The 24,061-nt window shown below is 36.4% G+C and overlaps 2 protein-coding genes across 2 annotated transcripts in view; one reads left to right on the top strand and one right to left on the bottom strand.

The window, feature by feature from the left end:
- Positions 1–7,840: 7,840 nt before the first annotated feature.
- LOC137265640 (ubiquitin-like domain-containing CTD phosphatase 1) lies at positions 7,841–22,708 on the bottom strand. Its single transcript, XM_067801073.1, has 9 exons — positions 22,535–22,708; positions 19,042–19,133; positions 18,540–18,625; positions 17,308–17,423; positions 16,312–16,410; positions 15,065–15,201; positions 13,436–13,549; positions 12,519–12,646; positions 7,841–12,002 (listed from the first exon to the last, which is right to left on the bottom strand). The coding sequence occupies exons 1-9, from the start codon at positions 22,692–22,694 to the stop codon at positions 11,924–11,926; spliced, it is 1,011 nt and encodes a 336-aa protein (XP_067657174.1). The 5' UTR covers positions 22,695–22,708; the 3' UTR covers positions 7,841–11,923.
- Positions 22,709–23,100: 392 nt separating this feature from the next.
- The window catches only part of LOC137265772 (huntingtin-like), a 57,541-nt gene continuing 56,580 nt past the window's right edge, over positions 23,101–24,061 (top strand). Inside the window, exon 1 of the mRNA XM_067801223.1 lies at positions 23,101–23,260. The gene's annotated coding sequence lies outside the window, so the exon portion shown is untranslated. The remainder of the gene's footprint in view (positions 23,261–24,061) is intronic.

The following is a 24,061-nucleotide window of genomic DNA, read 5'->3' as shown; positions in this document are numbered from 1 at the left end:
TTTTGTGATGTTCACTTTACAGTACTTCTATGGAGCTTGCCAATGTTCAGAAACACACTCGTCTGACTACCAAGCCTGGTGATTCAGTTCAGTGTTTGCAATACTTAAATTTGACAGTTGGCCATCAGGGCCTGCTGCTAGCTGCAGGCTTAGAATCTACAGGCCCTGAATGAAATCTAAAAGTAAAACCAAGGAAAGCAAAATAGACACTTTACACAGTTTCATACTGTTTCTACAAAATCAATTGGCAAATCCCACGGCACAGAGAGACATTTTTAATTTGTTAAAAAATAAAGACAGATAATTTACCAAAGGCCACAAGGCCCAGCAAATCTTTGAAACTGCCAGCCGAGCTGGCAATTATTTTGAACCCTTCTTCAGATGACTGAACACAATCCTGAGTGAGGTGGTTCAGAAGACTGAACACAATCCTGAGAGTGGTACCTGAGATAAATATGTGCCACAGTTACCCTTGTAGCTGAAATAAATGAAAAATCCCATTTCATCCAATAATGATTTAGACTGTATTCAGTACAAAGTACCAATTAGCCATTACGATTGATGTGAGTCAACATGCTGTGTATCCCCAGATGTCCAAGCTAATTGCAACAAGCACTAAATGGCGCACCATATGATGAAACATTAGTGAAAATGGCCGTATTTCAGTGCCAAATATGGATGGACCTACCATTGATATTGTATGTACAGATCCTTCAGTGCATTGTACAAGGTTGACCTTATACTGTAAGACATGATTTGGGAGTGGCATTTTAGAAGTTGGGAGTACAAGATTGACAAACTTTATGGATAACAACTTCTTTATTACGAGAGTGCGACGTTTCGGTACAGATTCTTGCACCATTGTCAACGGTGCAAGAATCTGTACTGAAATGTTGCACTACCGTCAACAGTGCAAGAATCTGTACTGAAACGTCGCACTGTTGTAATAAAGAAGTTGTTATCCATAGTTTGTCAATCCTGATTTGGGATTGTGGACTATCTTGTGAACACGTTCTAGATACATGCTTCCATTCTATGTAATGTCGTCATTCTAACAAGTGTGGAATGGACTTTTGTCAACCATAACCTTAAACTTCTAACATACATAGTTATTGTTTGAAAACCCAGTGAAAAAATGAGTGACTGAAACATCTTGTCATAACTTTGTATATGTTATCATTTGCAGTGGTAATGGTTAGAAATTCATACATAGATTGTTTGAAATACTATATAGATAATTGTATTGTATAGGTAGTTTGTGACATAGAATTTGTTATGAAATATTGAATTTGTTTTAATCTTGATAAGGGCAGGGCCTTTTTAACCATAGCTAGAAATCTTGAACTATTTAAAGGGGCAATATTTTGATAATCAAAACTGTATAGTTTATATTTGTTTGTTATGATTTTATTTTTTTGGTATTATTTTGTCTTGCTGATCTGTAGGATTATTGAGAATGTAGCGGACACATGTAGCTGTAGTGAACAAACAGTTCAACTGATACTGGTGAATGGGTGCTAAATTTTATTTCAATTAAGGAGATATTTGTAGCATTTTTCATATTTTACCAATCTGTTGTAACATGAGGGATGTTGGTTCTAAGTCATAACGTAATTGCACTATTTCCACATCAGGTATATCTTGTTACATCCTTTTGAAATAGTGGCAAAGTCATGATAGCATTACAAATATATATTTCCCAAATTTTAAAAGTTTCTTCCATATTGTAAACAGACTTTGTAGAAAGAATTCAAATGTGGAATATTTCATATCACTTAGATTTGTCATTGTAAAAAAATCCAAACCTTCATTCTGAAATCTTGCCAGAAATTGCATGTGCAATCTGTTCAAACTTTTGTGACTGTCGGAAGAATCATTTTCGAGGTCTACATTATTTTTCACCGGTTTTCTTCTACAAGTTCTTGTCTATGATGGTAGGTATCAACAATGAGCAAGTGCTTCTAAAGCTCTGGCTCTCATTTTTTTAAAGATAATGTTTGTACTCAATGAATAAATGTCAAGTCCCATTCTATTGTCTTTGTGAAAAAAAAAAAATTATTGGGGCTGGTGTTGTATTACTCAGAGTGACATTTCTTCTTGAACTTCATGTGACACAAAGTGAAACATCTTGGAGAGTTATGTCCCTTGGATGTTGCAGGATATGATGGTCATGGTTCCAAATTTCAGATTTGAGCTGTCACACCATCCTGTTTCTAATTTTATGAAAGGGTCTATTTTTCACAAACCGAGTAACTTAGAACAGTTGATGATCAGGCTGACATGATGTGATTTGAACATATTACCTTACTTATTCTGGGGTAATGACATACCAGACCAGCCCCAGTAAGAGAAATATGTAGCATATCTTAATATGTCGCTTGTTGTACTTGACTCGGCTCTAAGAGATGTGTGTAGATATTGTGTAGACAACATGGTGTATGATGTCCAATGTAATTTTACCTGTATCTATATTCTCTGTACGATTTGGCAGCATTGCTATTAGCTATAGGTAAAATGACAATATTTTTGGTTTAGAATAACATGTTTAGATCTACAGTCTTTTTGAATTGTCACATAGGTATAGTTTAGATTGTGCTATGGTTGGAACCATACTGATAAAACAGCATCATATCTAGTTTAGATACGGTAAACTCGAAGATAGGTTCATCGTTGGTGACATGTGAATATACCGGTTAATGAACACTAGTGTCGCTGGGACTTAGCAAATACATGAAATGTCCTCACTTTTGTATGTTTGTTTGCTATGATATTGCCTGTGAATATGGTATTGTTCATGTAAACATATGATTCATTAGAGTAATCAGATTTGCCTTTTGAAAATGGAAATACTTTCACTGCAAGAAACTGTTTGCTGTTGCTGTTACTACTATTTGAAAACTTGAAATTATGTTACACCTCTGAAATTCTATTTTCAGTGCGTATGATCCTTCTAGCTTGCTTTTAATATGATCTTTCTTAATCTTGCCATAATAGACAAATATTTGATAAGTACCTGGTATATGGAACTCTTGAGAAAAGTATGTAATGAGTGATGCCCCTTGGTTCAAGAACAGGTTTGTTTGAGAGTTACTTACCTTGACATAGGGATAAGAATACAAATTTCTGGCTCATCAGGACTAGTAAACAAATTTGATAAATTTTAGTCGTTGCTGACCTATTAAAGTTTGAAAATCAATATTTCAGAGGTGTAATACACAATAATGTCAATAACAGACTCTGCGCTGACATGAGTCGCAGATATCAGTATTTGACAAAATAGTTGAAAAGTATATTATCTATACTTGATTTCTGTTAACCACGAGCGTGTGTATGCCACATTTGTATGGAAGTAGTGTAATCTTGTCAACATGAGCAAAAGAAAAATCAATTTTGGGTGGCTATTATGTTGACCAAAGGCACAGTGCAACTTGAATAAGCCTCAGATCGAAGTGACAAAAACTATTTGTTCAGAGTAAATGCTTCTTTCATGATTTTTTTTTTATATTTTAGATTTTACTAACGATACCTGAATACCATTGTCATACAAAACCGATGTATTACAGCAGCACAATGACATACATACTCAATCTGGTGCTTATGAACATTTTGAATGTGGGTGTTGTCAGTATTTACAGTTTGTAGTGAGTGTTTGTTCGATGTGCTTTGAGTATAAAGACTTTGTGCTTGACAGCATGTGGTATGAGTGCTTAGAGGTTGACAGACACACTGAGTACATCTGCTTTGAATCAACGAGTATTGTTAGTCTTTCAGTTATACTTTGTCCCTATATTGCATTATTAAATGGCAAAGGATTTTTCGTGTTCCATAAAGTCTTCTACTGATAGGTGTCTATTGACAAAAGCCATGAAATGGTCTTCCATAAGACTTAATTGTCTTCTTTTAAAAATTCATTATTTGGCCAGACCAACTTTATTTCTTGTTTTACAGATTTTTGTCCTCAGAAAACCTAAATGCAGGAGGAATTTGTCTTCTTTAAAAAAAAACATCAAAGCAATAACGTACATGAGTTTCCAAGTTAACCGTTTTGGTTTGTATATGAACTAAAAATAAGTTGAGTAAAGATTTTATTTTTAGAGGTGGGGTGGGGAATAAATTAGAAAATTTCTTGCTCATGAAAAAATATGATATGTGGAAAATATGAAATGTCTGTAAAACAAGAAATAATATTGGTCAGGCCTTAGATGAAAATAAAAAAGGCAAGTTTATTTATGATCAAATGCTCATGTATAAAGTACTGAACAAAATGTTAAGAGCACCAGATTCTGTCATTTGACAACTGTTTTTGGTCATAGTATTAACTAAAGTTTTATGAAAGAATCAGGTTTTCTTTAACCATATTTGAGTAGCAGATATAAACCCATGTTGTAAAAACCAAATATGACCACAGAAACGTCAAATGTTAGACATAATTATATCAAATGGTGTCCGAGTGACAAGACTGGTGAATTGCCAAAATTCTGCAGGAATGCAGTTACAATTTACATGTAAAAATCACATGCCTCGATCTATGAAGTGAACACAATGTCATTCTGTTGTATTTCATTGTTTCCTTCCCTGAAAGCTTACTTTAGATATGTCAACATTCATTCAATGGATTTTATATGTATCGGAAATCATAGATAAATAGAAACCATAAATAGATTTGCCCAGTGATTCTTGCCAAAATATTTTCCTTTTATTGCAACTGTTCTTGCATACTTTATGTTAGAGACAACCAGATTGTGTTGAGAGGGTTGTATTTGTCAAACTTAGTTTGACAGTTTGAAACAGCTCTGTTTCTAACTCAGTCACATTTCTAAAACAAAAAAGACAAAGTAACTCATATACTCTATCAGCCAAATCTCAAATCATCTTGTAAGTCTTGAGCTTAGAGGTCACATGCAACCAAAAAATCAAACATATTAAAAACACAGTTATCGCTTGTTCATGATATATAAAATGCATTGGTAGTTGTAAAAAAAACCAACAAAATTATAAGTGTATAGTCACAAATCAAAAGTGCAATATTTTGTACTTGGGTCTATCTCCCCCAAACAAAGCAGCTGTGATACCAAACCCAGTCAGGGCCGGTGGGTGTGCTCTCATGTGCAACGACGACTTGTCATTGGCCACTGGTTCATTTGCCGATACGCTTAGTTGGCTCTGTGTTTATGACTCATAAGCCTGATAGGTGTTAATTTCAAATTGCAAATGGTCAGTAATTGAAGTTGTGCATTGCATATTGTCATTAGCAGAGAGACAGGCAGACATATGGGAAATTTAGTGAATCGTTTGAACTCTGATTTCGTGGGCGTTTTTCTTCGCATTTTTTTTAATAGGTTGAATTGGCATTTTTTATGATTTGTTTCAGTAAGTGCATACCAAAAGGTATCAGAATCTGCAATGTTGTGTTTTATGTTGCATGTGACCGTGAACATAGACTTCAGTTTGTTCTGGGAAATGTCTTTTCTTGCATTGTTTCAAGTTTTTGAAATGTGACTTAGTCAAAACTCAGACTCAGATTTCAAGAAATCGGGGCCAGATCTTTCATATATTTTGAGATCTCTCAGCGGCATTTTAAAGGATATCTGTTACTAATGACAACATATTTTGTGGCTGCTTTGTTTGCTGCTTTTCTGAGTTGATTCAAACAATAAATCAGTGAACTGACAAGTAGAGGAATCTACTGCATCATTAGTTACATTCTTACATCAATATAATACTTAAATCCTTTCATATATAATTTGAATATCCCAAAATCCACAAAAAAAACTGACTGAATGTCCGTTAGAAAAAACACTGAAATATTCACCAAGAAGCAGCCCCCTATCACAATCCAGTCTTGTCTCAACAGTCATGCAGAATGCAATATTGCTTACTTTGCATTTTTAACTTTTGACCAGCATTATTACATTTTATGAACTATAAGCATGTTAATGAACAAATTTCCTTCTTCCAAAGTTAAGAACTGCTGTACCATTATCACTTGCCTCTGAGGGAATTCTGTATTGAATCCCATGAGCAGAGAATTGGTTTGTGGTGTTACCTAGAGTGTAAAAATATAGATGAAGCATGTACTAAAGGTGTCATTGGTTGGAAATGTAAGTTGCAACAGTCTAATCTCAAAAGGTCCTGATATACTGATGAATAACATTGTTATATTATATATGCACAGATGATAACGGCATTTAGACCTGGAATGAATCATTTTTTTTTCAGGTATTTTTATTCAGGTACAGTGATTCAACTGTGGTGATGAGATGTTTAAAGTTAACTCCTGCTTTGAAACTGTCTATGTTAATTATGATAATAGATTTCAAAATTTCTGTGTCATTGAAATATTAATTCAGAGTCAAAATTTATAAATTATGACAATATAAATAGTCATAATTTTTTAATAATTTGAGGTCATGAAATATGATGGTTATGTTCCTAGTGATATTTTTGATTATTTAGGACACACCTTCCATCATGACAAATACCTTGGTCTCCTCCGCCACCATTCTTATCACTGACTTAACACAGGCTTTCATGGATTTCAGCATGTGGCCATTTTCAAATAAGGCTTAAAACAAAGTTTTGATGTCAGATATGTCTTACCTGAATTAAATGGTAATCAAAACATGGCATAATGCAGGATGCCAAAATCAGGAATAAGTTAGCAGTTATGTGCAATGGTAGATGCTCATGATCAGGTTGTATTCCAGCTTTTACAGAGTTAACATGTTAGTAAAGGTGAAGAATTATATTGGTCACACCTTTGAAAGACAGTATCAGTATTCCCAATGAATCGATGTTGAAAGACCATGGTACCTTGGTAAGCCAGCTTTAGAATTTATTTTTTATTTCAAGGTGATAAAGTCAAAAATATTGCAAATGCTGTGATTTACATATTAATGTTTGACTACTTTGCAACGAAGCCTTGAACTAGTTCTCTAGGCATGGCTTACCAACACAGCTGAAATGGTTGAAAATGAAGCTTTTCATGCATATGTTGATATTCCAACTTGTCATAATGTATTACCTATGCTATTTTTTTAAGGGAATTAAAACATTTGGTTCTCAGATTTTTGCAAATGGTTATTTAATAGTTTTGTAAATTGTGTGTCGGTTTATCACTGTGATTAATCACTGTGTGTATAGTGAAGTACGAGTCATGTGAGGTCATTGTCTGAGAACCAAACATTTTACTCTTTAATCAATGAATATATTCTAAAGTGGCCTTCACAGGACAAACATGTTGTTGAAATTTTAAAGGTTGTCAAACTCACGCTTTCACATCTCAAACACATGGTGTCAAACTTTCGTGTTATTTGAGCATCATGTCTGTATCACTGCGGTCATGTGACAATTTCGTTGACTGCAATTGGTTGTTACTCAACAACATGAGTTTGACAACACTTCACATGTCAGACTCGAGTTTAACAACACCAGAAGTTGGTGAGAATAGAGACCGATCCCATTTTCTCAACAACAGTTTGACAACTCTGAAATTGGTGTTGGTGGCAAGTTGTTGGAATGATCACACTCTCAAACTCGAGTTTGTGTTGTCAATCTTTCGTGTGTTGTGTGAAGGCTGCTTAACAATTTAGCCATAGCCTATTTAGTCAAAATGATGAATATAATATAGAAATATCTTGTTCCAAGTGAATATTGTTGCTTTAGGTAAATAATGAAGTCATGTTTATTCAGGGTCAAGAAAGCAAGTTTGATTGTACACAAGAATACTGTGAAATCCTAGACTCTTTCTCAGACATGTTGCTGTTCTTGGTTGTACAGCAGATCCGAAACAACACTTGAACAGTATTTACAGTTTAGAAATTAGAAGAAACAAGATCCATTATAAAGCAGCATTTATTTTTGTTGAGTATTCCTCATGCATGAAACCAGTGACTACTGTGATGGTACATTTGAAAAACAACAAACACAAAGCTGACATCATGTGTCAATTATATTCACACAAATGATACAACTTTGTAACACCTTCATGCATAAAATTAGCACTCATTACACTGAATTAACAGTTCTGATTTCATAATCTCTGAATTAAGAAGTCAAATGTTTGTCTGCAAATAAACAATAAAGCCGACCAATTGCATGATAGGATGCACAGCTCACATGATGTCTGTCAACAGAAGGTACTGTAGTTGGCTGTCATAAACACCACAAACTTTAAGAATACAAATAATAGTCATGTAATAATAACAATATGAGGGAGATACAGCAGTAATAATTTATTGCCTCCTAGTCTTGTATGATTGCTTTAGATATTTGAAATAGAGAGAGATTGAACCTGCAGTCGCTGCTGCGTAGAATATTCACTGTGATGCAGGGCTATATGTACTGTTAGTTGCCATGGTTACATGTCAATAAACACTGTCACCTGTTCTTCTGGGTTCTGTAGTTTGTTAATTTTGAATGCCTTGTCATACATTTGGTCTGATATTTTATGCACACCATATTTCCATCCCACCATTTGATGGTGGATTGTAATGTTATGAAGGAAACATAATATTTTACCTGAGCTCTAGGACTTGTTCTGCAGTAGATCATAAAATTATGAAAAGTTTCTTATCACTGTGACTTTGACCATTAAGGAAAGGACACTCCTGGGCTATGTTGTACAAAGTGATCTTAGTGCTGAAGTGGTCACAACCTTTCCACAACTGTAGCTCTCAGGCTGCTTGTAGAATAGCACCCTGACCCTGACAAGCAGGGGTGCAGTGTTTAACTTATGTCTACAAAAGGCATTTACAAAAACAGCTCCTTAAAAGCAGAACTTTGGTGTGTCAACCTGCTTTTCAAACACACACCACAGCAATGTAAATACAAAGACTGTAGCTCTAAGGATGCTTGTACAATGGCACCCTGGTCCTGACAAGCAGGGATGCAATGTCAAGCTTATGTTTAGGCATTTACATAAACAGCTTATAAAAGGTAAGACCTTGGATTGTCAGTCTGCTTTTTGAAAACAAACTGTAACAATGTAAATACTAAAATTAACTTTGAAACACAGTCATTGACATTTCACTTTCACAAGCATGGAACCTTTGCTTTAAATGAAGCTCTTTACAACATGTCCGTGTGTAAGACGAAAGACAGAAAAGTTTCATGTTACATACAGTAACATAATGGTTTTCTAACAGAACAGTCATCAGTGAATGCCAAAGTTGCTTTCAGATTTAAAACATCACACAACAGAATTTTGCTAGCACAGGGTAAACATCTACAGAATATAAGTTTGTTATATATTCTCAGTTGATTGCAATGTCAGCATAACTTCCATTACTGAACATTTCACTCAGATTTTAAAGTCCTTGATTACTAAACATATGCTGACATAAAATGAAAAGGTATCAACTTGTACTCGGACAATAAAAATCCTTTTCGGAAGTAAGAAGGACAATGAGTGACTTCCACATGATGTCAAAATGTGTACAGTGTAGCCATTTTGTCAAATATTAAAAAACGAATATGTATTTTCAAAGAGTTTAAGTGTAATTCATTGCCTGGAACCTTACATTACCAAGCATGCTGACTATGTATTTACTATTAAATAATGAATAAATCATTAACAACCACCATATAACAGGTGCTTCATCAAACATGATGGAAACGTGAAGTGATTCCACTATTTTATATCCCAAAACTCCCTCTCACGACAACCATAACTACACATAAGATTCTGGCTTCAAGCAATTATTAGAATGTGACCAAACAGAAATAGGACCATAGAATTTCTTAGTAAACAATGAAAGTTCCATTGCAAATATTGTGAAAATCACCTATAGGCTTGCATACTTATAAGGCTAGTAATTAATAAGGCCATAGAAAACAGGTTGTAGATACGGTTCAACAATGCCATCAGTTATGCTGGACCCAAAGATGGCAGTAAATGAAGGTTGAATGCGGAACAAGGATGGCCTGCTTTTAGACAGAGCAGCTCTACCTGACACATGTATCTGTACAATGATCCAAACCTTTGATAATTTAGCAATACAGACCGATCTAAATGAGGATCTCTTAGAGAATGTGAAGCAGCCATAGACTGAAATCTGTGGTTGCCATGTATACAGCCTTAAATGGCTCAAGCTGGTTTCAATGCAGTGAAACAAAGCACAAGTAAACCTGGAAATTCTCTGTAACAATTTCTGTAATGTTAAGGGCTGTTACCAACTGTTTTCTGAAGTGGTTATGGTCCTTTGTTCCCTGACAAACTTCTACACCAATCTGCATATCTGCATATAGTGCTGGAAGGACTGACTGAAGAATTGATCTCAGTTAACAAATTTGACTAGACGTGAATAGATTTCGTAGTGATAGAGTAAGTTAAATTCCAGCTATATTCGAGCATAATCACAGCAGGGAACACCAGAAATGGGTTTAACGCACTGTACCCATGTGGGGAATCAAACCCAGGTCTTCACTGTGACATCCACAGGGTACCCCACCACCAATGAAGATAAAGAGGTTCAGTAAAAGACTCATAAATTTTGCATTGAAAGGTTGATAGACATTGTGTCTTTAGACTGGTGGGGCTACCCGAATAACCTGAATACATTTAGTAAGCCTTACTCAATTGTCTTAGACCCCAAAGTGTTTATTGTGGGAAATAGGAAAGCATTGACTGTTTCAGTCCTCTACAACTGGTTCTCAGGCAATGACTATATTTATGAAGGAATATGGGTGAATTGTGGAAACAATGTCTCAAAGCAGACCAAAGAAAACAATCACATCATGAAATTCTGTTCATGTATATCAAGTGCACTGTGGTGCTCTCAAAATAGGAGGCATTGCAATACATCAAATATGTACACTACAATCAACAGATTATTGAACCAATCACAACGCTGTCGTTAAGGCAACAGCCAATCCTGCAGAGGTGAGGAGTATTCACAGTCACATTACTCATAAACATGACTGCTGATCAAAACATTTCTTTTATAACACCTTGTATCAAGATGCAGTGTATGTTATATATTCAATTATGATGCAATACTGGGATATCCACACTTGTGATCTACACATTTGTATCATAGAACAATGTTGTAATGTATAGACATATAACACAATATTTATATATGCATTCAATATGAAGCTATATTGTAGCATTGGTATTGATGTATTGCGTCAGGCCTCCACAAAGTAAGCTACTAGTTAGCTTTGTTCTAATGTTGCTGAGTTAACATATTGGCTGTTTGCAGCCTTCACAGATACATCTGTCAAATTTCCTCAACAATATAACAAATAAGTCAAAGGAAGTCTTTAAGTATTGTTTACTGTTCAAAGAACACACACATACACAAAAGAAAACAGTACTAGTGATATGGCAAGCAACCTCTTTTCGAAGATTAAAAAAATGTCAATATCAATTTTCAAAATAACTGCATGTGTCATAATAGGGTATGTTTTGTTGTTGGTAAATGTCCATAGCACTCCATATTATACATATAAAAAAACATTTTCCTTTTCAGCATTAACCAATACTGACATCGGAACCATTTTAATGTTATTGTTAAGTTATTATTTAATAACATCACAGACTATGGAGTTGAAAATTACTAAGTCAACCATTGCTCTTAACTACAATGCCAACTACACACTGGATGAGCCAGATGCAAAGGAAAGTCCCTGAAAGTGATAAAGAAACTGTGTTGCATCTGAATTGCCTACAAAATATTAACTAAACGAGAAATCCTTTTCCTAATGCGTGTGACCATGACCACATAACGATGCTTCAAAGACTTCCTTTAACAGTTTACGGTAAACAAGAGCACAAAAATATGAGAATGGACAGCAGTGTAAAATATTCAGCCTTATCTGCTATGACCAGTCATACTTTCAGCTGACACACAGATAAATAGTCCACATCATTTCCAAACACTCTACCAATCATGTGACCTGTCAATCAACCAGTCAGTAGTCAGCCTTCATCTCCAGCAGGGCCTTGACTGCTGTGTCCTTCAGAGTGTTTCTTGGATGCATGGCGTGGTGGTTTGTACCTGAGACAACAACACTGGCAATTAAATGACAATCTCATAAAAATACCGATGCTTCACTCTGATATGATACTTCTGTTTGCCTGTCTAATGTCAAGAAAGATGAGCAAATTTGACAATCAAATCTCAATCATTTTTGCTTGTTTTGTTGTTTAAGACCACACTTTGCAATATTCCAGCTATAAGGTGGTAAATAATCGAGTCTGGACCAGACAATCCAGTGGTCGACATCATGAGTAATGATCTATGCATTTGAGGTACGATGCCAAGTAGAATCAACAAGAAGTGAAAATGCTGTCTCCTATCCCACCCCTAGTCAAACAATGCCACTTTTAGTAATGCCACTTTTAGTAATGCCACTTCTAGTAATATTCCAGCCACATAATGGTGGGATAGGTCCAAAATTGGAGTTGTTGTACCTACAGTTTGAACTGATTCCAGGAATACAATGTGACACCTTGACAATCCTGAACAGAGAGGCATACACAACTGATGAAGCTAGACTCAAAGACATATTACCTTTCCCATTTTTTGTGATTGAGATTGGAAAAGTCCTCTAGTTGAGCAATGTCCTTCAGGTATTTTGCCAGTTTTATCAACTCTGTGTCAGATTCACGGTTGAAGTGAGCTTTCTTAAATGGTTTGATCTAAAAACAAAACACAGACAAATATTGCTTTGTCAGTTTCATCTGAAAACAAACTGTGTCAATGTCAGATATTACTGTTTTTGTGCAACACAGCCATCCATCAGTTACATAGACACTGTATTGTGAGGGAGTGAGTGAAACAGTGGAATGCATTGTTTAGTCCGGAGTGAGTGAGTGAGTGAATGAGTCAGTCAGTATGGTTTTATGCCACTCTTAGCAATATTCCAACAACATCAAAGCAGGGAACACCAGGAAATGGGCCTTACACATTGTACCCATATCAGGAATCAAACCCAGGCCTTTGGTGTGATGAGCGATCAATGCCTCTCACTAATATGTTTGTGGTAAATAACAACAAATAGAAAAGTAACATACACATTCAGCACCATAACTGAAGGGCAATGCAGAGCGTAAGTGAGTTAAGTTTTACGCTGCACTCATCAATATTCCAGCTATATGGTGGCGGTTTGTAAATAATCGAGTCTGGACCAGACAATGCAGTGATCAACAGCATGTGCATCGATCTGCATAATTGGGAACCGATGACATATGTCAACCAAGTCATCGAGCCTGACCACCCAATCCCGTTAGTCGCCTCTTTCGACAAGCATAGTCGCCTTTTATGGCAAGCATGGGTTGCTGAAGGCCTATTCTACCCTGGACCTTCACAGGTCCAGAGAGTAAATGTGACATCATAAGTATGATCAACTTCACCACGTTCCCAGTGTCCCATACTCAGCCCTATTGATGCTTGCTGGTACTGGTTCATATATTTCCATTAGTACTCACTTTCAGGCCATTCTGTGGATTCATGATGAAGTTCCGGCGGATATCATCAAACATGACTGTGTTCTTCGCGGACCATTGTTCAAACTTGCCCCAGATAACCCCAAGTGGTTTCACCTTCAACACAAAAACACACTTGGTTTATGATGCAAGTGAGACGTAGAGGGCACAGTCATTGTCAACTGCTACTATAGTCCATTTGGCTCAAAAGCTGACCGATGAATTGCAGTCTAGCGTGAAAACTAATAAACATAACATACTCAGTGAAACACTGATCATAATCAGAACATCATAACAACTCCGTGAGGTTTTTGCACAATATTTTTCCTTAAAATAAAAAAGTTCTTTAACAAACTATCATTAAAATATTGACACAGTTCACCATTTGTTATGAGGGAGGAGTGCAGAGAAAGGGACAGCCAGGTGTGCGAGAAAGCATGGAGACAGCACAGCACAGGTTAATGAATAAATAACTTTCTCTGCACTTGTGCATGTGCTTCTCGAACACCTGGCTGTGCCTTTCACTGCACTCCTCCCTCATGATAAACAGTGAACTGAATAAATATTTTAATGATAGTTTGATAAACACCTTTTTTATTATTAAGACAAAAATTCTGCAAACACTTTACACAGATGGTATGATGTTCTGATTATGATCAGCGTTTCACTGAGTATGTTATGCTTAGTAGTTTTCTAGGTACACTGCAATTCACCGGTCCACTTTTGAGCCAAACGGACAACACAGGACCCTTCTACTCCATTTGGAAAACCATCATCTGGGCATGAGAGGTACCACACCAATACACAGGACGTGTAAAAAAAGTGGAACAAAAGTGCAAAGACATTCTCATGAGAAACTGTTAAACACAGACCATAGAGTTTCAGTTTTCGTTATTGTTGATGATTTTATTTGTGTAGTATTCACTTTCTATTTAGTCATAGGGAATTACTCCATGGTGACTTTGCTCAGACAATACCTGTGGGAAAAACAGCAAGATGCAAGATTCGAATCATTTGATTCACACATGTGGGCTGAAATGTACGATCCGATACCCATGCTTCAAACAGTTCACAATAACACTAAGATAAATTCGTTGTTTACTGGTCCCTTCTGGTTCGTTGATGATTGTTTATGTTCCCTGATCCTGAACAAATGTCGAGGGTACATCAACCCATGTTCCCCTTGTGACCAGTGAACAACTTATATCAGAGGTAGGCCAGACAGGTATCTGCAGCTAGTTTAGGTAGTTAATTTTGTTAGTTGTATCAGTCACTCTACAATTAGTTTATATTTGGTATAGTTACTGAGGTTTAATTATATCTAAAGGGGAGGTTAAAGTTTTAAAAAGTCACTACATTGTGGTTACTTTTGGTTTGTAACAATCCACGTCATGACAGCCACGGGATTCCTCTCACTATAACGAGGGATATATCCCACAAACAACGAAAATACTTGTGTGATGACTTGTTTTCAGGGAAAAGTAGTATATGATATATCAGTGAGATATAACTGGCATATGACAAATTTGTCAAATAAACTGTAAGAGGAAATATAACAACAAGAGCTAATTGCAATAATTTTGTTGGCATCTGAAAATGCCCTATAGTTAATATAAGTTCTTCCAACTGTACCTCAATGACCCCATACTTGGGCGTATGGACACTGATCATTGCATCACAGTCTACATAGAAGGAGATCTTGTAATTAGTGTTGGTTTCAACTCCCAAACCCTTCATCTTTGTCTCAATCCATTTCATGCCTGTGGCAGCTGCAACACATTGAGATGTTGTTGTAACTTCATAAGAAAACACTGGCAACAAACAAAATCAAATAAAAGTTTATTGTAATGAGTAAAGCAAGACTTATGAATGTCAACTTATTCCTCCCTCATCAAGCATACACTCCAAAACATCAAGTTATTTACAATAAGAAAGTTGACATCCATAAATCTTGCATTTCATATGCATTCCAGTTATAAAGATTTCATTGTAATGATAATCTATGATGCAACATGTTTAGCTGACAAAATGTTAGACACAATTTAAAGCCATGAAAGCATTCAGACTTCTTCACTATGCTTTTCTTGTAGAGCATGGTTTTTTTTTTATCACAAATTTAAAAACACACCACTGGTTAAATTTACAAAAAAATTAGAATTAGTTGTGTTTTGCAACATTAAGCCAACAGATGGGTTTTGCTTTCACAGGAGCATAATATCATCATTGCATTCCAGTATGCCATCATGGCATGTCAAGGACGTCACAGAGTGAGTTCAGTTTTATGCCGCTTTTAGCAATATTCCAGCAATATTACAGTGGGAGAGTGAGTTAGTGAGCGAGTGAGTTTAGTTTTATGCTGCACTCAGCAATATTCAAACTATATGACAGTGATCTGTAAGTAATCAAATCTTGACCACACAATCCAGTTATCAACAGCATGAGCATCGATCTGTGCAATTGGGAACCTATGACATGTGCCAAACAAGTCAGCAAGCCTGACCACACGATCCCGTTAGTTGCCTCTTAAGACAAGCATAGTCGCCTTTTATGGCAAGCATGGCTTGCTGAAGGCCTATTCTACATCGGACCAGCACAGGTCTATGGTGGGAGACACCAGACATCCACCTTTGTGATGCCAAACAAGACCACTTATGTCTGAAATCAGAGGGTTAGAATAGGTTCCATACTGAAATCCCCACAGGTGACACTAGTAATGGTAGAGCTGACAACACTGGAAATACAATTGGGGCAAAGCAGTATGTGTCACACATTGTACCCATGTGGGGAATAGAACCCAGTCATCAGTGTGACAAGGGGACACTTTAACCACTAGGCTACTCCACCACCCACAAAAACCCAAAGCATTAACATGTACTTACACCAGATGACTATGTCATAGTCTTGATATGCTGAGGCAAGAAACTCATGAAGGTGGGGCCTCATCAACTCCAGAGCATTTTCGGCCACAGATCTGTGATCTGCAATTAGGCAAGAACTACATCACATGTTAACTGCATTCAGTTCATTTTGCGAAAGAAAGGGCATTCACTGAATTCACAACAGCATCATGGGATTGCTTCTCCATTCCTTTGAATTTAATCTGGCTCTGAATGAGTGGGAAAATGTGGTGCCCAATTGTAGTCTGTTGTTTATTGCTGCATTCAGCAATATCCCAGGAAAATAGTAAATACTGAACAATACAGCGACTGATACTGCAAGCAGCTATCCATGTTATTAGGTACACTCAACCAAGTCAGCAAATCTGTCCATCTAATCTCTCAGGTCACCTTTTGTGTCAACCGTAGGATACTGGGGACCTTTTCAAACCTGGAATCTTCATGGGGTAGGTTGCAGTCAGTAATTAAAGTTATAACAAGAAGACAAAGTCATCAATATCCCCCGCACTGGTAAAACACTCTTCATGAATATGTCTACTGGTTATGATCATGCAAAATGTTTTGGCATGTACATAGCAAGTGGGAGGGGAGTATTGAAAGGGTGTAAGTGCTGCTCCAGAAAGCAGCACTACCACCAACCTCTGCCAAAGTCCATCCTGTTGCCAAGGAAATGTTAAAAATATTATATTCAGAAATCCAAAACTGCCAAAGGGCACAAGTTCACCACAAGACCTTCTATGTGCTAAGTTTGTTGAAGAAATATTGAATGGTTTTATTAAAGTTCTGCTCCAGAAAAGACAAATGTGCATGGACACACAGAGTCCACTTTAATACTCCCCGCAAAACTTGTTGCAGGGGATAATTGGTCCTAAAAATAATGATCCTCCTGACTTTAGACTGCCACAGCAATAATCTACACTATCATAGTATGATTTAGTGCAGCCATAAATACCTAACCTATCTCTATAAAGCACTTACCAAACAATGTATAATCTATATCCAGCACCAGCAGCTTCTTGCCAGGACGAGGTTCATTGAGGATGTTTATCTTGTAATCTTTCACTCTCCTTGCCACTTTTTCCAGATATTCTTCTCTGAGGTAAGATGATGGGAAATTGAACAGGGTCAGCAGTATTATTCTGTTGGATTGCCTTGATAACAATGGCTACAAATGGCTATCAAAAGCACTGTATTCATCACTGAACACAATGTATATGAACTCTCAAACTCATCTGTATAAAATAGTTTCCATGAACTATAAATGGTTATCTGACTTTGATAAGTCTGCAGCTATATTCTGACAGGACTTTACAAAGTACTCAAAGGTAACAACTGTCCTTACACTTTCTTTGTAAAGTAAAAATATTGGTTCTCATTTTGGTTCAGTCCATCCAGATTTGAAGCTACACTTGTACAGTCAGCTATTTAATCATGGGAGCACATGACATGTGCCAAACAAGTCAGTGAGTTTGACCACCCGACCCCATTAGTTGCCTCTCATGACAAGCATAGTCGCCTTTTGTGGCAAGCATAGGTTGCTGAAAACCTATTCTCCTCTGGATCTTCACAAATCTATAAAATGGAAGTCTCACAACTTATAGAGGAGATCACATACTTTGTATACCCCTCAATCATATATATAAACAAGACGACAAAGTTATCAACATACCCTGCAAAATTCAGAAATCCAAAACTACCACGAGGCACCCACATATTACCAGATCTATCTATGTGCTAAGTTTGGTGAAGAAATATTGAACGGTTTAAAAGTTATGCTCCAGAAAAGACAAATGTGCGCAGACGGACAGAGTCCATTTTAACACTCCCTGCAAAATGCGTGACAATTTGCAGTGCCTTCCAGAAAGTGGTCAAATGTACAAGTCAAGAATTAAGCTATACAAACATGATCATGTGTTAAATGTGAACATATCCTCCCTATAAAACCAAAGTATTTGCTATCGTTGTCTTTTTTGTTTATTCACCATACTGACATCTATACAAGATATGCATTCGCACACTTTAGCACCAGGACTGATAACAAATACAGTATCAACAAAAACATTAAGTCATGAAAATGTTCCTAGAACTCTTTCCTAACACTATAACCACTTAACTAGTGCAATAATAATTTTGTTTGGATGTATTTATTTCCCATAAACATGATGATAGACCTACCACTAACGTTGAGGGGTATTCTGATATATATATACCTGTTTTCAATGGCAATTTCTTCTTCTTCAATATCGAAATCATTCACTACTTCTGGCATATCAGCAGGTGGCTCAATGACCTTTGCCTGGAATGAATTGAATCAGTAAAATGCATTGTGTTTAGTCCTGGCTTAATGAGTGAGTGAGTTTAGTTTTATGCCGCACTCAGCAATATGCCAGCTATAACTTTGCAGTCTGAGAGTAATTGAATCTGGAACAGATATTCCAGTGCTGATTGATCAAAGCAACTGGGATACAATGACATGTGAACAAAGTCAGCGAGCCCGACCAACTGATCCTGTAAGTCGCTTCTTACAACAAGCAGGAGTTACTGAAGATCGATTCCACCTCAGATTATGTAGAATAAGCTACACACAAAACGCCATGACATTTTAATTGTATTAATATGGCAGAAACAGCTTGTTAAAGCTTTTAAGAGTTGTATTCATTAGTGCTTTCATGTATTTAACATGGATCCTTCCAAACTGCAGTATGAACTTACCAGCTCTTCCTCCCTGGTGCCAACAAGCATGATCTTAGAATTTGGTTTTAGCTTTAAAGATGACAGAGACATTCCATCCTCCAGCTGGTTGCCTACAAAAGAAGGGCAATAAATGACATCATACAAATGTGCATCTAGACACTATCTTAAGGCTGCAATGAACCTACTGCTAGGCAAAAACTATATGTTTTCACTACTGCTGTATGCATTCATTACAACTGGTGCTCCATAAAGTAATGCTGTTGCTATATTGCTTGTATCTGTAATATGGGTCAGTCACCTCATTTACTTCTGAATAATCAATTCATACACAATCAAACATCAGCTAGTGTATTATTGTTATGATATTTGTGAAAGTATTTTGTAACCCTATATTCATGATATGTATTTAATCAATACATGTTAGTATTATCTTGACTTGAAAAGCTTTGCATGTTTTTAAAGCAAGGAAAACATACTTTGCATGACAGTTATTAATGTACTTACTATCAGATTCACAAAGCAAATACATTTTTTGGAAGAGACGGCAAAGCATAGTAATATATCAAAATTTCATGAGTAAATACTTCTTCCAAAGACTGAATAAAATGGACATTGCAAACGAAAAAGTACCATGAATCACCAGCCCATTTCACACGTACAGTCAAAATAACAACAGCATTACTTTGTGTACCACCAGCTGTAATGACTGCATATAGTTAAAATGAACACAAATATAAAAACATATTATCATTATCATGTCATCATTATATTAACTTCAGAAACTTTGTGCGTACTTTTTTTAATGCAAGGAAAACATACTTTGCAAGACAATTAATAATGAACTTATTAAAGGATTTTGATGAACGGTTGATGTTTTACTCATTATAATGAGTAAAATAATTACAAAATACATCATTTAACATTGAAGGACCAGTGATCCTATTACTACCAAATGAAATGTATGAGTGTTGACTTTTTGATTGATGGGCCAATGATAAACAACAGATGAGTTCCAGTAAAAAAACACTCTCATGAATTTTTCATTCTAGACTTGAATTGATTGCAAGTTATGAATTCATGAAAGAATACTGTTCAAATCACCAAATATGTGAGTGAGAGAAACGTATTTGGTAAATACTCTACATTAGAGATCAAGAATGACCAAAATAGAAAAACTATAAATGACCTAAGAATATTTCTTCCAATGAACTGTAGTGTTTTGTCAGGGGATGATACACATATATTATCAAATGAGTGAGTATAGTTTTACACTGCACTTAGCAATATTCCAGCTATATGGCATATGTCTGTAAATAATCGAGTCTGGACCAGTCAATCTAGTGATCAACAACATGAACATCGATCTGCACAATTGTCCCCTCTCACAACAAGCTTAGTCGCATTTCATGGTAAGCAAGCCTCTTCTATCCCAGACCTTCATGGGTACAAACCTATCAAAACTAATGTAAGTTTACACCAATTATACATGACTGGAAGTCAGGTAATCCCTTAAAAATATACAGACTGTAAGCTTTTTTATAAGCTGATTCTTTTTTTCCTGATTCATTTTTCCTACAATCTAACAAAACAAACATGTGTGATAATGTCTTTATCATTTGTAAATTAAGTTGTAAACAAATACTCTCATCTCTCAAACAAATACTCTCATTTCTCACAAATGTTAAAAAGAAACCATTGAACGTTTTCCTGGAATATGCACTTTAATATCTATTAAATGAAAAAGTTAGTGCTGTGTCACTGTGAGAGTGACATTCAAATGGTTTCATGTGATACCTGTTTCTTTATACCATGTAGATATAACTACATGCAGGCAAATATTAACTGACAACCCAAATTGTTTCCATGTGATATACCATGTTTTACATTACAATCTATGTATCTTTTTACAACAATAACAACCCAATATCAGATGGAAGCTACTCTAACCCATCTGTGAATATTACAGAGGTCTGCGTTGTTTTCTTTCAACATTAAGACAAGAGACCATATACCGATAAACGGTCCCTGATTAAGGTTACAGTAAACCTTTTTCATATTTATGCTCAATTTCAAAACACTGACATCAGAATTAGTGCTAATTCTCACACAAGTAAATACTTAACTTGATGTGCAGTCATAACTTCTGGCTATACAAACATGACTAAAATGGTAAAGAATTAATAACACAAGAATTGAGAGTGGCAGTGCAGAGACTTTAGTTTCAGTAAAAAGTGTGTTAACATAATAGCTGGTAAGACAATAACTTCTCATAAGTTTGACAATGTTTCATAAAATTCATTGATTTTCTGTTTTAGATTAGTACATTTTCTGTTCATTGAACAATTCTGATGAAAAAGGGGTGGCATGTTTCAAAGACAAATTGGGTAACGATACAGAAGAGAGTCTTTAAAGGACGGGAAACAACATACAAATGTTCAGATCCTGAATGTTGACAGCGAAATAAAAGATTATGGTCTATTGAGCTTAAAAAAATAAGAAATAGCATTGGGTCGCTCGGATATTCTTTTTGAAATGAAAAAGGGAGTAGTGCACTTTACCGGGCGCGCTTTTTCCGATTTTTTTCGCTGTGCTGGCGGGGCTCGAACGCTCTCAGCAGGGGTCGTGGGATTCTAATTAGACTAATTAGCGGACACGCTACCTCGGGACCACCGGTGCGATCACAGTTTGTTAGTGCTCGTTTAACGGGTCATTACCCCACTAGCTCTGCGCATGCACAGTGAATGAAAACAAGCTATTATGGTTTGTTTTCATTTACTGCGCATGCGCAGAGCTAGGCCCCACCTACCCATTCATCAAAGCGAGAAGCCACACCTAGGCATTGTTTTCAAGATGTTGTGCAGCCAATCCAGCGAAGCTATGATATATGATGACGTTTATCGTTTGATTTTCGATTCGTGGATGGATATAATCGCATCTAAGGTTTGCCAACCCTAACCTTTACTCACTAACCCTAAGGATCTAGAAGGGGGGGTCCCTAACCCTAAGGATCTAGAAGGGGGGTCCCTAACCCTAAGGACCTAGAAGGGGGGATCCCTAACCCTAAGGATCTAGAAGGGGGATGTCCCTAACCCTAAGGATCTAGAAGCGGGGGACCCTAACCCTAAGGATCTAGAAGCGGGGGTCCCTAACCCTAAGGATCTAGAAGGGGGGTCCCTAACCCTAAGGATCTAGAAGGGGGGTCCCTAACCCTAAGGATACATCAGCGCGGTAAAGTGAGACAGTTCAGTAGCTCTACAGCGCGCTATAGCGCGCTCATTAGCGAACGCTCAGCAGTCCCGGGTCGCGCGCCCGGTAAACTGCACTCTAGCCATGAAAAAAAAGCATGTGTATGTGTCTAATTCCAGAACATACTATTGTATAAGTTTATTTGCATTTACACATGCTCTTATGGAAAATGTTGCAACAGGACACGGTAAAGCGCATTGAATTGCAAGCTAAAATGACCAGGTGTTTCAAAATTCTAACCGCCGCTGATTTAATAAAATAATACCTTTCACTTTGAGGCCAAGAAGTTTTTGTCTCTCGGGACATACTTGTGTTGCTTTATATATAGCATTTTTTAGGTCTGATACTGTGTCAGTATCAACAAGACCTGTTATTTTGTGTTCTTCTCTTTGAAACTTAACAATCAAATCTCCCACTTCTGTCATGTTTACTAACTTTGTGCACTGAAACTACATTCCTACGCACTGGTAACTTTCAACTCCACATTTGTTGGATAAAATTACCTAATATCTTCAGATACCCTGCACAGTTAAATTAATATATCGTATGAAATTGTAAATAGTTATTTTGGAGTGACATACATTTATACACTATAGAAAGAATTATAGCCAAGACAATTCTGAACAATATATGTTATTGGCTCTAAAGAAAGTACTACTACAGGTACAAAGACAAGTAAAGTGTACTTCCACACTAGTCCAGTGAACTGACCATTTACGACTTAAATGGACAATTGGCTATAAAAACGTCTGTATAATATTTTATTTAGATGAAAAAATATAACGATGGCGATCATATTATCACTTATCGATTAATGCGAAGCTAAGGATTAGAGCTCACGTGACTTCCTCTAAGCAGCAATGGCGGCTGCTAGACGAAGGTGTTTCCCGAAATATATGACACGACAGGGAAAAGATGTCATATGAAACCTGTATTCTTCTCGTAATCACGTGCATCAATCAGAAGAATTTGAAACGTTCTTTGAGTAAATGTAAGTGTCATCGATACCACGTGTAAGAGATGGAGGCTATGAGGAAACGGCAGTTGCGTCACTAACCCCCACAAATGTCAGATTTATGATTGCTAATTTTGGTCTGCTGGCGGTTCTTCCTTTTTCTAGTTACAGTGCCGATTTTTCAATATATGTTACGTGACTGAACCACTGACTAGAGCAAGTACAACTATCTCAGCAGTATCACGAGGAAAGCGTCATTTACGAAATATCACAATATAGCATATTGAAATTATGCACTTCATAATATGTCATGATAATTAGAGTTCTAGTATACTATTTTATAGTCACAGCAACTTTCTGCGTCATTGAAAAATCCTTCTCTCACAAGATTTGTAAATAAGTGTTAGCACTGATAGCCAAGCATGAACGTATGAAAAATCTGGATCAGGTACAAACAAACCTACAGCTTACAAAGATACAGATAACACTATGGTTGCAATCAAGTGTATGCATGTATATGGCTGACAGCCTGTATGAAGAATTTCATGTTAAATGCATTGCAGCCTATATTTCAGTTTAAAGGATATAAATGGTTTGATATCTTGATGGTTTTTGTTGAACAAGACTCTCTATTTATATTGATTTGTATATAATGCTAACTTAGCTAATACTACATTTCACTGATTTTAAACCATACGGTGGCCCCATATCTCTTCCTCCATATATTTCATTTGCATGTCATGAATTGATGTTGTGTTCCTCAAAAAGACATTAACAATATGGTACCGTACATATCATGATACTCTGGAGTAAAATTGTCGGAAGGTTTCATGATTT

Source organism: Haliotis asinina, chromosome 15, assembly GCF_037392515.1.
Source record: "Haliotis asinina isolate JCU_RB_2024 chromosome 15, JCU_Hal_asi_v2, whole genome shotgun sequence".
Classification (NCBI taxonomy): Eukaryota; Metazoa; Mollusca; class Gastropoda; order Lepetellida; family Haliotidae; genus Haliotis; species Haliotis asinina.
The sequence above is the reverse complement of the archived record's forward strand: the minus strand, read 5'-3'. Positions and strand labels throughout refer to the sequence as shown.

Coding starts and splice junctions, on each gene's coding strand:
- LOC137265640 (XM_067801073.1), bottom strand. CDS start 22,694: ATGACAGAAGTGGGAGATTTGATTGTTAAGTTTCAAAGAGAAGAACAC. Junction 15,202..16,311: donor CTATGACATAGTCATCTGGT/GTAAGTACATGT, acceptor AATGTGTTGCAG/CTGCCACAGGCATGAAATGG. Junction 13,550..15,064: donor CCAAGTATGGGGTCATTGAG/GTACAGTTGGAA, acceptor TTTGTGTTGAAG/GTGAAACCACTTGGGGTTAT.